We start from the raw sequence: 15,819 nt of genomic DNA on the forward strand, positions 1-15,819 counted from the left end.
AATTCAGCTTTGCATCACAGAAATAAATTATATTTTAAAGTATATGAAAATAGTAGGGGTGCTCAGATCATGATTTTTGAGGCCGATCGCTGATCACAGAAAGCAGTATCTGCCGATACCGATCTCTTTAAAGCATTGTTTTTATAATTTATAACTATTTATAGTGATACTTCAATCAGGATTTTTAGACATTTATTCAGGGCCTGTGTTATTTAATGAAGAAATATGAAGGTACCTCACCTTCAGCATTATAATTACTTCACCTGCGCCGGACAGAGACTGAGACGGTGCCGCTGCATGTCGTGCCAAACCTCTCACGGAGGCGTCATCAGCTTGAGATCGTTTTTTTGAGATCGGCCTTTTAGAGACCGCCGATCAATCATCCCAACGTGATTATCGGCCGATTATGATCGGTAGCCGATCAATCGGAGCACCCCTAGAAAATAGAAACCATTGTTTTATATTGTAATAGCATTTTGTAAGATTACTGTTTTTTTTTTCTGTATTTTTGATCAAATAAATGCAGCCTTGATGAGCATAAGAGACGTCTTTAAAAAAACATTACAAGACCTACTGATCCCAAACTTTTGAGCGGTAGTGTATATTAATTTTTAAGTCACACCGGAAGTACTGGTGCCATATTTAGGGACCATAATACCATAAAGACTTTGTTTTCTTTTCACCCAGAACACTCTAAAATTATGGCGTGCATTTTCTTCAGACAAAAGCTGAAATTATGCACATTAAAACACTCAGTTCTCTCTGGTGTAATGTCTCGCTCTTCTTCCAGAAGCCCTTTTTTTTTCTCTTCACAGCTCTGCACACAGCTCATTTCTCCTATTTAAACTGAATACTAACCCTGATGAGTTAACCTCTATCAGAAGGCTAGCCAGCTCACTGCAAATGAACAACTGAGTCATTAAATGCTATAGAAATGTGCCCCGTGTCCCCTCTTCGCTAACAAGCTTATTAGATGCTAATCAGAAGTCAAAGTTGCGACGTTGTTTGGAATATTGAATTTAAACACACTTGGCCACATGACCCTTACAAGCGTGGCTGTGATTCACCTTCTTATCGAATTATTTCACATCTCTTGCTGTGCAGTAATGCCAAGTAATTTTTAAACATGCCATGTTCTCTTCAAAAGTGAGTACCATGCAGAACTGGAGAGGCCTGTTTACATACTGGCAGCTACCCACATGCTGTGACACCACGTGAACTTTCTGACAATTTGAATTGGAAAAACAAAGTTAGAATCAAATTAACATGCTGTATTGTCTTAGTTTTAAATATTAAAATAGTTGAAGAGAGAGTTCATCATGCTGTAATTTATCATTCTATCACCAGTATGGTTTTATTTTTTTCTTAAACCACAAACTATGGTGTTTAATTTTGTACACTACCATTCAAAAGTTTGGGGTCAGTGAGATTTTTATGCATTATACTGATCAAAAGTGAGAGTAAAGACATTTATAATGTTAAAAGAGTTCTATTTTAAATAAATGCAGTTCTTTTGAACTTCAGAGAATTCTGAAAAAACACTAAATTGTTCAAATATTTTCAAAATTGAAAATAAATGTTTCTTGAGCACCAAATCAGCATATTAGAATGATTTCTGGAAGGATCATATGACACTGAAGACTGGAGTAATGATGCTGAAAATTCAGCTTTGTCATCACAGAAATAAATTACATTTGAAAATGTATAAAAATAAAAATGTTACTTTATATTTTATTACTGTTTTTACTGTATTTTTGATCAAATAAATGTAGCTTTGGTGAGCAAAATAGTCTTTTTTTTTTTTTTTTTGGTGACCCCTTTTGAACGGTTACTGTAATTTTAATTGTGTGAAACAGAAGCAGAATCTAGATTACACTTTCAAGTTTTGTACTTCATTAGCTCTCTCTTTCTATCTTTTTCTCATATATCCAAACAGCCATTATTGAACATGTGCGTGATGGCTGCATAGTACGGGCGCTGCTTCTGCCCGACTACTATCTGGTGACAGTCATGCTGTCTGGAATCAAGGTGAGTTTCAGTCCTTCTCTATGTAATTCTATGAATAAAATAAACCCAATTTCTTTCAGCAGAACCCTTGAGACCAATATTTCTCAGTTTCTCATTAGTTCATTTCTATGTATCTCTTGATGGGTAGCCTTGAGAGACTCCCTCTAGGTTTTCTTAGACCAGACCTGTTCCATGAATTCAGTAGACCATCTTACTGCTTAATCTTACTAATAATGAAAAAATTAACTCCATAACTGTGCTAAATTAAGTGTGTTAGTGGTAGAACTAGAGTTTTCACTCAGTGACTTTTCAGGAAAGGGTTTACATTCTTTGTAAAGGATGATTGTGATTTGTTTTCTGGGGTTTGTTTCTTAGTATTTCCCAGTAGATTTCAGGCAATGTATATTTCGTGTAATGTTTATGAAAAATCTGTGTCTCCAGTGCCCTACGTTTAAACGGGAGGCAGATGGCAGCGAGACCCCTGAGCCTTTTTCAGCAGAGGCAAAGTTCTTCACGGAGTCACGACTTCTTCAGAGAGATGTGCAGATCATTTTGGAGTCCTGTCCCAACCAAGTCATTCTGGGGACCATCTTGCATCCGGTATGAAGCCACATCATTCCAGACCAGCTTTCTGTTTGATCTCTAATAACTGCAGTTGAACAAAAGTGTAAACCATGTGAGTTTTTGAGTGCTCCTCCTAATTCAGATTTAGGCTAGAGCAATTTAGTCTTGATCCAAAATCTTAAAGTGCATGAGATGGACTTTCTCGGTTGGAAAACCTGGAAAGCAAGCAATACAGAGAGAGGAGTTTTTGTTTGCTTTTATGTTTTGCTTTGCTTTTTTGTTTTTGTTTTGTTTCGGTCGCATCGAGTACGATAGCCTGCAGTTTGTCTATAGACCCTTTTAGTGCTGACGTCACAATTACGTCACAGCGCTAGCTGGAGGCAAAACAAAGGGAAAACTGGAGGCGACCAATTCAAGCCAGTAGAGATTCGGCTATATAAGGAGCTTAAAAAATCATCTTGTTGTGATGTTGGGTGCCAGAATCGACGGAGTACAGGCTCCAATTTGAAATTTGATCACATACCTGCTGCCATTGCCAGACAAAAAACCGACGACAGCTGTAGTTAAACGTCAAATAACAATCGCTGTCACGGACAGTGAGTGACCTTACATATTCAGCTAAAATTGGATTTTCATTGTTAAAAAAACAAGCTAACAAAACGTCATAGCTAGAGTTAGTGAAGCGGTCAGGGGAATCTTTCTGCCTCCACCTAAGCTCTGCCCACAGAAAAACGTCACATTGTTTATTAACTGAAAAGGGGTCTGTTACTTATTGTTTTTCGAACAATACCTGATATAAATAAATCGTCACTATCATTGTTTAAAGTTTTCAGCCAGCATGCACCGTTTTTATCATTCCACAACGACAGTGACTATCAAAATGTATATACCTAAGGGAAAGGAAGCATACCAGGTTTGATACCACAACAGAAATAATGCAAATTTATTTAAGTGAACATTGTTCCCTCAAACAGTTATTCGAGACAAGTAAATGGTTAGTTAGAAAATTTAAGAACCAAGCTGTATATTACAAGCTGTAGAACAAAGTAAAAATAGATCACAGAACAATAAATCAAAGATGTAAATGAAGTAAACAGTGCGGAGATATTTAACAACAATATTAAGCATTCAAATAAACTTTCAAAAAACTGAAAGACTGAAATACTGGTACTTTTGGCATCCCTAGTCTGTATAATTCAGTAAACACCAAGGCTGTAATGCATGCTGTGGCAATGTGGGAGGATCTACAGGTCCAGACTTTAATATATTATGCACATGTTTGTTGTACAGGCCCTTCAGTGCCAAGAATCATTGATAAATTTAATTAATTCACTGCGAAACCGCAGGTATAAAGCCTCCTTGTGTCAAAGTTCTTGCTAATCAGAGTGTCAGACATAATCCGTGTCATAATCCGTGTGAGGATATTTTGCTCATGAACAATGTTATACACATTAACCTTAGTGGTCTCTTTCTGTTGATAATGCCAGCAAAGCTTCACACTGTCAGTCTGTAGGTTTCCTCCCCTCCTCTTTCTCTTTTCTCAGTTTCTTATAAAGAGGGAAAACTGGAGGCGACCAATTCAAGCCAGTAGAGATTCGGCTATATAAGGAGCTTAAAAAATCATCTTGTTGTGATGTTGGGTGCCAGAATCGACGGAGTACAGGCTCCAATTTGAAATTTGATCACATACCTGCTGCCATTGCCAGACAAAAAACCGACGACAGCTGTAGTTAAACGTCAAATAACAATCGCTGTCACGGACAGTGAGTGACCTTACATATTCAGCTAAAATTGGATTTTCATTGTTAAAAAAACAAGCTAACAAAACGTCATAGCTAGAGTTAGTGAAGCGGTCAGGGGAATCTTTCTGCCTCCACCTAAGCTCTGCCCACAGAAAAACGTCACATTGTTTATTAACTGAAAAGGGGTCTGTTACTTATTGTTTTTCGAACAATACCTGATATAAATAAATCGTCACTATCATTGTTTAAAGTTTTCAGCCAGCATGCACCGTTTTTATCATTCCACAACGACAGTGACTATCAAAATGTATATACCTAAGGGAAAGGAAGCATACCAGGTTTGATACCACAACAGAAATAATGCAAATTTATTTAAGTGAACATTGTTCCCTCAAACAGTTATTCGAGACAAGTAAATGGTTAGTTAGAAAATTTAAGAACCAAGCTGTATATTACAAGCTGTAGAACAAAGTAAAAATAGATCACAGAACAATAAATCAAAGATGTAAATGAAGTAAACAGTGCGGAGATATTTAACAACAATATTAAGCATTCAAATAAACTTTAAAAAAACTGAAAGACTGAAATACTGGTACTTTTGGCATCCCTAGTCTGTATAATTCAGTAAACACCAAGGCTGTAATGCATGCTGTGGCAATGTGGGAGGATCTACAGGTCCAGACTTTAATATATTATGCACATGTTTGTTGTACAGGCCCTTCAGTGCCAAGAATCATTGATAAATTTAATTAATTCACTGCGAAACCGCAGGTATAAAGCCTCCTTGTGTCAAAGTTCTTGCTAATCAGAGTGTCAGACATAATCCGTGTCATAATCCGTGTGAGGATATTTTGCTCATGAACAATGTTATACACATTAACCTTAGTGGTCTCTTTCTGTTGATAATGCCAGCAAAGCTTCACACTGTCAGTCTGTAGGTTTCCTCCCCTCCTCTTTCTCTTTTCTCAGTTTCTTATAAAGTTCATAAGCTAACATGATATCCTAACATGTTTGTTTGTGTGGTCATTACAGAATGGGAACATCACAGAGTTGCTGTTGAAGGAAGGCTTTGCACGTTGTGTGGACTGGTCCATGGCTGTGTACACCCAGGGTGCTGAGAAACTCAGAGCAGCAGAACGGTCAGTGCTTGTCAGTTGGACAGTCGTCAGCCCTAGTTCACTATTAATTTCAAATAAGCCTGACTTTTGGGCTGTTGGATCAGACTGAGCAGCTTTTTAAATGGTTTAGACTGTCGCGGGTTGCTCTTACTTCATGTTTCAGCAGAATAGTTTAGCAAATGTGGCAACTTATCACATAGCCGTTCAAGAACACCTGCCCTGATGCCCACCTGCTGGCTTACTGAAGCATTAGACACAATCACAATGAAATATGATAGGAGCACACAAGGTTGTGTCTTTAATCCAATTAAGTACATATGTGGCTGTCCTTTATGCTGTGCTTTATTTTGGTGAAATGCCTTATCTCTCTCCCCCAAACCCTGCAGATCAGCGAAAGAGCGTAAAGTGAGAATCTGGAAGGACTATGTAGCTCCCACAGCCAATCTGGACCAGAAGGACAGACAGTTTGTAGCAAAGGTGAATTTTTGTTCACTCACATATTCTGTTTCAATCTGTGCAGCCTTTATGGTGATACAAGGGTCAATAACATGATGATTATTTATCCAGCTTAATTCCTTCATTCTAAAATAAATTAAATAAAAATAATGAAAGCCAAAACGAATGCAGAAAGTCTCATTAAAAGCCCTATTTCTTTTGATAATCTGTTACATTGAAATGTATGTCATAATATGGAAGAAATTATCTGTTGCTACTTCTGTTTAGTTACAACATTAAAATATTATAAATAACCAAAAATAAAACAAATCAAAGTAATGAGGAGCAAACGGCAACAAAAATTCTCAAAACAGGAAATTCGGTCATAGAGTGGACCCCTGTGGACCCTCATGAGTAAACTTTTTTTTTTTTTGGTAATTAAGATGTGTACATTCACATATATTTAGGTTTTTAAAAGAAAAAAAAAACATTTTATTTAATGGCTCCACCACATGACATTTTTGAGTTATGAAATTAAAAGGATTTATGTGTTTCTAAACCATATGAAACCAACATGAATACCAAGAGGAAACATTTAAGGATTTGGTACACTCTCAGAAATAAAGGTACAACAGCTGTCACTGGGGCGGTACCTTTTCAAAAGGTACGTATTTGAACCTAAAGGGTCCATTTTGGTACCTTAAAGGTGCATATTAGTACTTAAATTGTACATATTAGACCCTAATAGGTACAAAACAAAAGTGTACCTTTTGAAAAGGTACCACCCCTGTGACAGCTGTTGTACCTTTATTTCTGAGAGTGTACGTTGAAACTTTTTGTTTATTCTTTACCTGTTCTTGCCATTGACCCACAAAACAGAAATCTGAACCGTCACACCACTAATTTCTTGTATAGATGGTGTTGCAGTTCTGAACTCTTCAAAAGTGCTTCTGATGTTTCTCACTGAAGGTCAATAAAACATGTTGATCTAAACTCAGCCCTCAAGCCCTTCGGCCAAACCCTTGATCTCTAGACATAGGGTTGTTTCACTTAGAACATCTAAAAATAACATAAGGAGAAGTCGGCAGAGTTTAGGTCAACGCTTCCACACCAGCATGACAAAGCGTGACATTTCACCAGCTCCCAGCATGATAACAAATGACCGTCTCCACTCTGTCTCCTCTTCAAACCCCTTTATCATGGGGCCTTCTGAAGAATATTGGAGCACCGCAGTCTCTTAAAGTGCTGACTGCGGTTGACGTACTCGTCTCCCTGATGCCTTGTTCTCTATTGTGTCTGTCAGCGAGGCAGGCCTTTCAGGTCTCAGGTTTTCATTTCATTTTGCATACTCTGTAAAGTCAGCCTTGGGCCGTCTCAGCGGTTCTGTTCAGCTGCAGTCTTCAGCGCTCCCCCTAAATTACCACTGAATATCTGCTTTCACGTCCCTGGCCTAGAATGCACGAGGAAAGAATAAGACAATGATAACTTTATGGGTTATTTGCTTTTCTCGCATGTTAAAACAGTTGAGTCTGAAAGAGACATAAGATTGAACATGAAATCAAAATTGACCTGCTTTTCTTTCTTAATTCTCTAATGTTCAAAAGTTTGGGGTCGGTAAGATTTTTTTCTTTTTTTTTTTTCTTTTTCAAGTATTCTTGAAATAAATCTCATATGTTGACTTTAAGATTAAAGGGGTCATATGACGTTGCTAAAAAGAACATTATTTTGTGTATTTGGTGTAATGCAATGTGTTTATGCGGTTTAAGGTTAAAAAAAACACATTATTTTCCATATAATGTACATTATTGTTTCTCCTCTATGCCCCGCCTTTCTGAAACTTCTGCTGTAAATACAACTTAACCACTAATTTCTAGTTGTGTCCTCTTTTGGAAGGCCAAACAAAGTAGTTTCGCTTTCACAACGAAACACACAGCGACTCCACAACATGGCAGTGGCGGCAACAGCAAGAATTAAAGTTACGCCTTCTTTTTTTGCGTGAACATTTGGGCGGAGTTATGCTAATCTTTCCACATCGTGACGTAGACATGTGGGGGCGTGTTAGAACGAGCCGTTTTAGGTAGGAATGGTTGACTCTTAACTTTTATAAAGAATATCTCTTTGGATTTGAGACTTTAGTCTTTGCAACTTTACAGATCTTCTTTATGCACCAAGAGCTTGTAACACTCCAAATAGAAAAGAAAAATTTTATTCGCACCATATGACCCCTTTAAAGAAGAATGTGTTAGGCTACTTTTTGCAGTGGCTGTGCTGCTGATATTACCACATCAATAAGGTTTGTTAACTTTGTTTAAACTGCTGCCGCCTGGTCTTAATTGATATGTTGACACTGTGTGCTCTCTCTCTCCTAAGACAGCAACTGTGCTTTTGCAGAAAGTTTCTTTATTTTATAAGTAAGGTTGTTTCACTGAACTTCAAGACCTTTAAAATATTCATGCTTGGCCTTTGGTTATGTAAAGGTGTTGCACTGCAATCTGCTTACAGAATTAGTTTCAAAATCCGCAGACACAAAAGTGTGTTTTTGCCTGAGTCAGAAAATACCAGAAGTGAAGAATAAAACATTTATATGAGCTTTAGCTTGCCTCAGATCTCTCTGAGCCGGGAGAGAAAGAAGATATACTTTGAAATTGTGCGCGTGTGTGTGTTTAAGTGAGTGTGTGTGTGAGAGAGAGACTCAACAGAAAAAGCTACTGACAAAGGCAGAATGGCAAGTGTTTGTAAGCTGTTTCTGTGTCCTGGCATACAGGACACATCTAGCTGTTTTAATTGGTTTGCATTTCCTGTCATTCAAATGTATTCAGAAAGAGTTTGCCATTAATAATAATAATAATAATGGTAGTAATAATAATAATAATAATAATAACATTTTAAATTATATTTCAACTGGCTGCTTTGTGTGTGCAAAGTGAATCAATTTTAATTAATTTAAAGATTATTCAAGTTTATTTAATTTAAAGATGATTTGGAAACTATAAACTTGATCTGTAAGTAGATCTGTTTACAAAAATTAAAATTTTACAAAAATATACAATGTAAATAGCATGGTATATACACTACTGTTGAAAAGTTTGTGCTCAGGAAGATTTTTTTCGTTGTTGAAAAAGTAATACTTTTATTTAGCAAGGAAGCAATAAATTTATCAAAAGTGTGAGACGTATAATGTTGCAAAAGGTTTATATTTCAAATAAATGCTGTTCCTTTGAACTTGCTATATATCAAAGAATCCTGATAAAAATGTATTATTGTTTCCAAGAATTACACTGTGCAGTTTTTGACATTGATAATAAGAAATGTTTCTTAAGCGCCAAATCAGCATATTTGAATGATTTGTTGCTAAAAAGAACATTATTTTGTGTATTTGGTGTAATGCAATGTGTTTATGCGGTTTAAGGTTAAAAAAAACACATTATTTTCCATATAATGTACATTATTGTTTCTCCTCTATGCCCCGCCTTTCTGAAACTTCTGCTGTAAATACAACTTAACCACTAATTTCTAGTTGTGTCCTCTTTTGGAAGGCCAAACAAAGTAGTTTCGCTTTCACAACGAAACACACAGCGACTCCACAACATGGCAGTGGCGGCAACAGCAAGAATTAAAGTTACGCCTTCTTTTTTTGCGTGAACATTTGGGCGGAGTTATGCTAATCTTTCCACATCGTGACGTAGACATGTGGGGGCGTGTTAGAACGAGCCGTTTTAGGTAGGAATGGTTGACTCTTAACTTTTATAAAGAATATCTCTTTGGATTTGAGACTTTAGTCTTTGCAACTTTACAGATCTTCTTTATGCACCAAGAGCTTGTAACACTCCAAAGAGAAAAGAAAAATTTTAATCGCACCATATGACCCCTTTAAAGAAGAATGTGTTAGGTTACTTTTTGCAGTGGCTGTGCTGCTGATATTACCACATCAATAAGGTTTGTTAACTTTGTTTAAACTGCTGCCGCCTGGTCTTAATTGATATGTTGACACTGTGTGCTCTCTCTCTCCTAAGACAGCAACTGTGCTTTTGCAGAAAGTTTCTTTATTTTATAAGTAAGGTTGTTTCACTGAACTTCAAGACCTTTAAAATATTCATGCTTGGCCTTTGGTTATGTAAAGGTGTTGCACTGCAATCTGCTTACAGAATTAGTTTCAAAATCCGCAGACACAAAAGTGTGTTTTTGCCTGAGTCAGAAAATACCAGAAGTGAAGAATAAAACATTTATATGAGCTTTAGCTTGCCTCAGATCTCTCTGAGCCGGGAGAGAAAGAAGATATACTTTGAAATTGTGCGCGAGTGTGTTTAAGTGAGTGTGTGTGTGTGTGTGTGTGTGTGTGTGTGTGAGAGAGAGAGAGACTCATGAGAAAAAGCTACCGACAAAGGCAGAATGGCAAGTATTTGTAAGCTGTTTCTCCGTCCTGGCATACAGGTCTAGCTGTTTTAATTGGTTTGCATTTTCTGTCCTTCACATGTGTTCAAAAAGAGTTTGCCTATAATAAAAACTTAGTTTATTTTAATTTAAAGATGATTGGAAACTATAAACTTGATCTGTAAGTAGATCTGTTTACAAAAATTAAAATTTTACAAAAATATACAATGTAAATAGCATGGTATATACACTACTGTTGAAAAGTTTGTGCTCAGGAAGATTTTTTTCGTTGTTGAAAAAGTAATACTTTTATTTAGCAAGGAAGCAATAAATTTATCAAAAGTGTGAGACGTATAATGTTGCAAAAGGTTTATATTTCAAATAAATGCTGTTCCTTTGAACTTGCTATATATCAAAGAATCCTGATAAAAATGTATTATTGTTTCCAAGAATTACACTGTGCAGTTTTTGACATTGATAATAAGAAATGTTTCTTAAGCGCCAAATCAGCATATTTGAATGATTTCTAAAGAATCATGTTAGGAAATGGTTGCTGAAAATTCAGCTTTGTCGTCACAGGAATAAATAGCATTTTAAAATATTTTAAAGAAAATGGTTATTCTAATTGTAATAACATTATTACATGATTAATTTTTTTTTTTCTGATTTGATAAGCATGAGACATTTCTTTCAAAAACATAAAATCTTACTGACCCCAAACTTTTGAATGGTAGTGTAAATATGAAAATCATTTAGTACTTTGGCATGTATCAGAAGTACCATACTAATTACCATGGCACCACCTTTTTAATGTTTTGATGTTAATGTTAAATATACCAATATGAGGAAGTATAGAAAAAAAACGGCACTGTAAAGTTGATAAGATGTACATTCAAATATTAGGTCCATTTAAAAAAAAAAAAATGTTTTCTGACTTCTTGGTGTCCTTTTGATGTAATTCTAGTCATGGTCTGTAGGTGGCAGTAGCTCCCTGTCACGTTCAATGGGCTGCAGTACCAGAGGGAGTCATGGATCTGGGCTGTAGATCCCTCTTGGCAGCTTGCAGTGAAGCGCCTTGCATGTGTGACTGCTAATGATACAGCAAAATGTTCTTCTTACTGTTCCCAGTTCTGCTCAGCTGCTACCACATATAAAAATAAAAGCACTGATTTGCTCAGGTGACCTGGTTGATTTGGGACTGAGTGCATTTAGGAGCACACACCTACATAAACCGTGCTATTCTCTGCCGTATCACTGCCGAGCATCCAGCTGAATGTTTTTGCAAGTGATCTGTTTAATTTCCAGGCTGAAGATTCAGAGCAAAGCCAGACGATTTGTCAGTCTGTGTTGTAATTCTGCTCATATCATCCTCCTTTCCTGTTCACGTCCCTCTGAAGACTGTAATTTTGTCTTCATTTGCTCAGATCTAGATAATGCATGTATTTTTGAGGTATTCCTCTGCCTGTTCAGGTCTGATTATATCTGATCCATTACCCAGACCCGCACAAACGCCAGTCATCTTCCACATCAATGACTCCTCTGTTAAATAACTTTGATGATCATATAAGATGACATGGATATGATATACTCAGACGTGGTTCTAAACGTCAGAGCTTTTGTGACATTTGTCGTCTTGGACTGTTTGTCCATGTACACAACAGATGCGGCCCGCACATGTAATGCATGGTCTGGCGAGTCTTATCAGCTCTAATGTAACATGATTCTGTCACAAACCTGCATGTCAGTGGTGGCACTTGCCAGTTTTAACCTCAGGAGTCTCTTCACGTTGCTTGTCTTTTCTCTCTGTACTTTTCTGAGTGATTAGACAATGAAAAATCCCATAGATTTAAAATGAAGAAGAGACTCAAGCTATCAGACTTTGGGATTGGGCTGGGATGGGATTGTAATCCTGAAAATAAATATTTATTTAGTCAGTCAGTCCGTTAGTTAGTTAGGTAGTTGTGCATTTGGGCAAAAATTTGATTTATTTATCAATTTCACTCAATAATAATAATTGTTGTTTTTATTATTGTATTATAATAAATGATTGATATTGTTATTATTTTAAATAGTTTTATTTTGATTAATCATGCTGCCCTACTTTGGGATGTACTCTTCTGACTTGGTCCAGTTATGAACTACCTAGTATCTACATAGAAATGCTCAAGACTGAATTGCAGAGCTTTTGCAACTACCCACAACACCCCAAATCATGGAGGTAACTTTTGTACGGACAAGCAATTGTATTTTTTACAATTGCTCGGTCCGAGCGTTTTAATATGCTTTCCTACCTGCCTGTCAGCGTATGTATTATCATACCTCTGCGTGCCGGGTTCGCGCAGACAGGATACGTCATCAGCTCGTTCATGCATGCTGTGCAGACAGCGCAAATGGCAGACAAACAGCAACAACCCGATCTTCCTTCCTGGTATTGTAGTACTTTTAAAGTTTTCTCACAGGTGAATGACGCATGATGTAGCCCAGCGGTTAATCCAGTCCTCGTGCTAGCTCGTTAGAAGTGAGCTACATGCATGAACTGTGTTCCGATTGATATGATCCCTACACAGTGTTCATTGCTCCCTACTCCCTGAGCAGGGGAAATCCGTTGAAGTTTACTTCACTTCGGAACATGGGCTGGAATTGGGAACCGCTGATGTATGACTGCTAATGATACAGCAAAATGTTCTTCTTACTGTTCCCAGTTCTGCTCAGCTGCTACCACATATAAAAATAAAAGCACTGATTTGCTCAGGTGACCTGGTTGATTTGGGACTGAGTGCATTTAGGAGCACACACCTACATAAACCGTGCTATTCTCTGCCGTATCACTGCCGAGCATCCAGCTGAATGTTTTTGCAAGTGATCTGTTTAATTTCCAGGCTGAAGATTCAGAGCAAAGCCAGACGATTTGTCAGTCTGTGTTGTAATTCTGCTCATATCATCCTCCTTTCCTGTTCACGTCCCTCTGAAGACTGTAATTTTGTCTTCATTTGCTCAGATCTAGATAATGCATGTATTTTTGAGGTATTCCTCTGCCTGTTCAGGTCTGATTATATCTGATCCATTACCCAGACCCGCACAAACGCCAGTCATCTTCCACATCAATGACTCCTCTGTTAAATAACTTTGATGATCATATAAGATGACATGGATATGATATACTCAGACGTGGTTCTAAACGTCAGAGCTTTTGTGACATTTGTCGTCTTGGACTGTTTGTCCATGTACACAACAGATGCGGCCCGCACATGTAATGCATGGTCTGGCGAGTCTTATCAGCTCTAATGTAACATGATTCTGTCACAAACCTGCATGTCAGTGGTGGCACTTGCCAGTTTTAACCTCAGGAGTCTCTTCACGTTGCTTGTCTTTTCTCTCTGTACTTTTCTGAGTGATTAGACAATGGAAAATCCCATAGATTTAAAATGAAGAAGAGACTCAAGCTATCAGACTTTGGGATTGGGCTGGGATGGGATTGTAATCCTGAAAATAAATATTTATTTAGTCAGTCAGTCCGTTAGTTAGTTAGGTAGTTGTGCATTTGGGCAAAAATTTGATTTATTTATCAATTTCACTCAATAATAATAATTGTTGTTTTTATTATTGTATTATAATAAATGATTGATATTGTTATTATTTTAAATAGTTTTATTTTGATTAATCATGCTGCCCTACTTTGGGATGTACTCTTCTGACTTGGTCCAGTTATGAACTACCTAGTATCTACATAGAAATGCTCAAGACTGAATTGCAGAGCTTTTGCAACTACCCACAACACCCCAAATCATGGAGGTAACTTTTGTACGGACAAGCAATTGTATTTTTTACAATTGCTCGGTCCGAGCGTTTTAATATGCTTTCCTACCTGCCTGTCAGCGTATGTATTATCATACCTCTGCGTGCCGGGTTCGCGCAGACAGGATACGTCATCAGCTCGTTCATGCATGCTGTGCAGACAGCGCAAATGGCAGACAAACAGCAACAACCCGATCTTCCTTCCTGGTATTGTAGTACTTTTAAAGTTTTCTCACAGGTGAATGACGCATGATGTAGCCCAGCGGTTAATCCAGTCCTCGTGCTAGCTCGTTAGAAGTGAGCTACATGCATGAACTGTGTTCCGATTGATATGATCCCTACACAGTGTTCATTGCTCCCTACTCCCTGAGCAGGGGAAATCCGTTTAAGTTTACTTCACTTCGGAACATGGGCTGGAATTGGGAACCGCTGATGTAACCTATTGTAGTAATGTTGTCTCTGGTATTCTGGTCTGTGAGCGTAAATGCGTTCAGGGGGCGTGGCTTTCGAACGGCGATTGCAGGGAGGGTGGGACGTTCGATTTCAGTGCTATCAGGCTAAAGTTAGCATTTTCCAAGATCTCCTACTGCACCTTTAATATCTTGTTTTTTTTAGTAGATCTGTTGCTAAACAAATGCTCTGGCACACTTCTAAGTGCTCAATTTAATCCTCTTCCTGTTTCTTTTCCTCTAAACAAAATGATGGACCGTTCCCACCCTCTCTTTCTCTCAGTTCCTTTGTGTTCCACGTCGGCTCGCTTTCATGGTCTTATATGAGTGAAATGGTGAGGTAATGGTGGTCGGCTGAGAGAATCAGAGAGAAGGAGGGTTGTTCTTTTGAGAACAGTGTGGCAGAAGTGTTTTGTTTGCAGCTGTTTGCTTTTGTACTGCAGAAGGCTCGTGGCGGAGTACAGTAATGTTTCTCTGGCAACAATTGAGTCTCTCTTGTCCTCCTAGTGGAGCGGTGACTTGGTCGTCACCTCTCGTTCTCTTTCTAACACCTACTCGCGCACTCTCGACATCACTCATGAATATTGGGGTGACTGACAAATATTCAATAAATAAACAGGCTGAAAACATCATAGTCTGTACAAAAACATTGATCACTGCAGGCAGTTTGAGGGCGAAGAATTTTCACAACTTGTTGAATGTGGTAAATGTTGCAAACACAGTGCTTTTATAACTATAGGTGTTGTGTTGCAAGTGGGCTAAATCTAAAATGCAACCATCCCAAAGGCTTTTTTCCAGTATTGACTTTTAAACGCGTACTGTTAAGGCAGACACATCAAGCTAACTGTCGGGCCTCCGTTAAGCGTCTGTTAACCCAGTTTTTGCAGTGTTTTGTATCGTTGGCACTAATTTCTGGAGTTTTTGTTATTGAATGATGAATATAGCCTACTGCCACCTGCTGGTATGTAGAGTTATTTCCTCTCACGCAGGTTCAGAATGTATGTGTTGTCTGTTGGCTGTAAACTTTGCAGTCTGTTCAAATGCTGAGATGCAGGCAATGTGAGGTGATACCACAGTTGACTTTCATTGCCGCTAGTTATTTGATATCCAGGTTCAGAATGTATGTGTTGTCTGTTGGCTGTAAACTTTGCAGTCTGTTCAAATGCTGAGATGCAGGCAATGTTAGGTGATACCACAGTTGACTTTCATTGCCGCTAGTTATTTGATATCAGTTTGGTGTGTCTGGGCCTTTACCATTTATGGGGAAGTCGTGGCCTAATAGTTAAGAGAGTCGGACTCGTAACCCAAAGGTTGCGGGTTCGAGTCTCGTACCGGCAG

General features: G+C 37.9%; 1 protein-coding gene across 1 annotated transcript in view; it reads left to right on the forward strand.

The window, feature by feature from the left end:
* snd1 (staphylococcal nuclease and tudor domain containing 1) overlaps nt 1-15,819 on the forward strand; it is a 187,280-nt gene that overhangs the window by 11,008 nt on the left and 160,453 nt on the right. Inside the window, 4 exon segments of the mRNA XM_016500237.1 lie at nt 1,937-2,028; nt 2,449-2,607; nt 5,346-5,452; nt 5,818-5,908. Of these exon segments, the coding sequence (XP_016355723.1) occupies nt 1,937-2,028; nt 2,449-2,607; nt 5,346-5,452; nt 5,818-5,908 (449 nt within the window).

This window comes from Sinocyclocheilus anshuiensis, unplaced genomic scaffold (assembly GCF_001515605.1).
Source record: "Sinocyclocheilus anshuiensis isolate Anshui unplaced genomic scaffold, SAMN03320099.WGS_v1.1 scaffold346, whole genome shotgun sequence".
Taxonomy (NCBI): Eukaryota; Metazoa; Chordata; class Actinopteri; order Cypriniformes; family Cyprinidae; genus Sinocyclocheilus; species Sinocyclocheilus anshuiensis.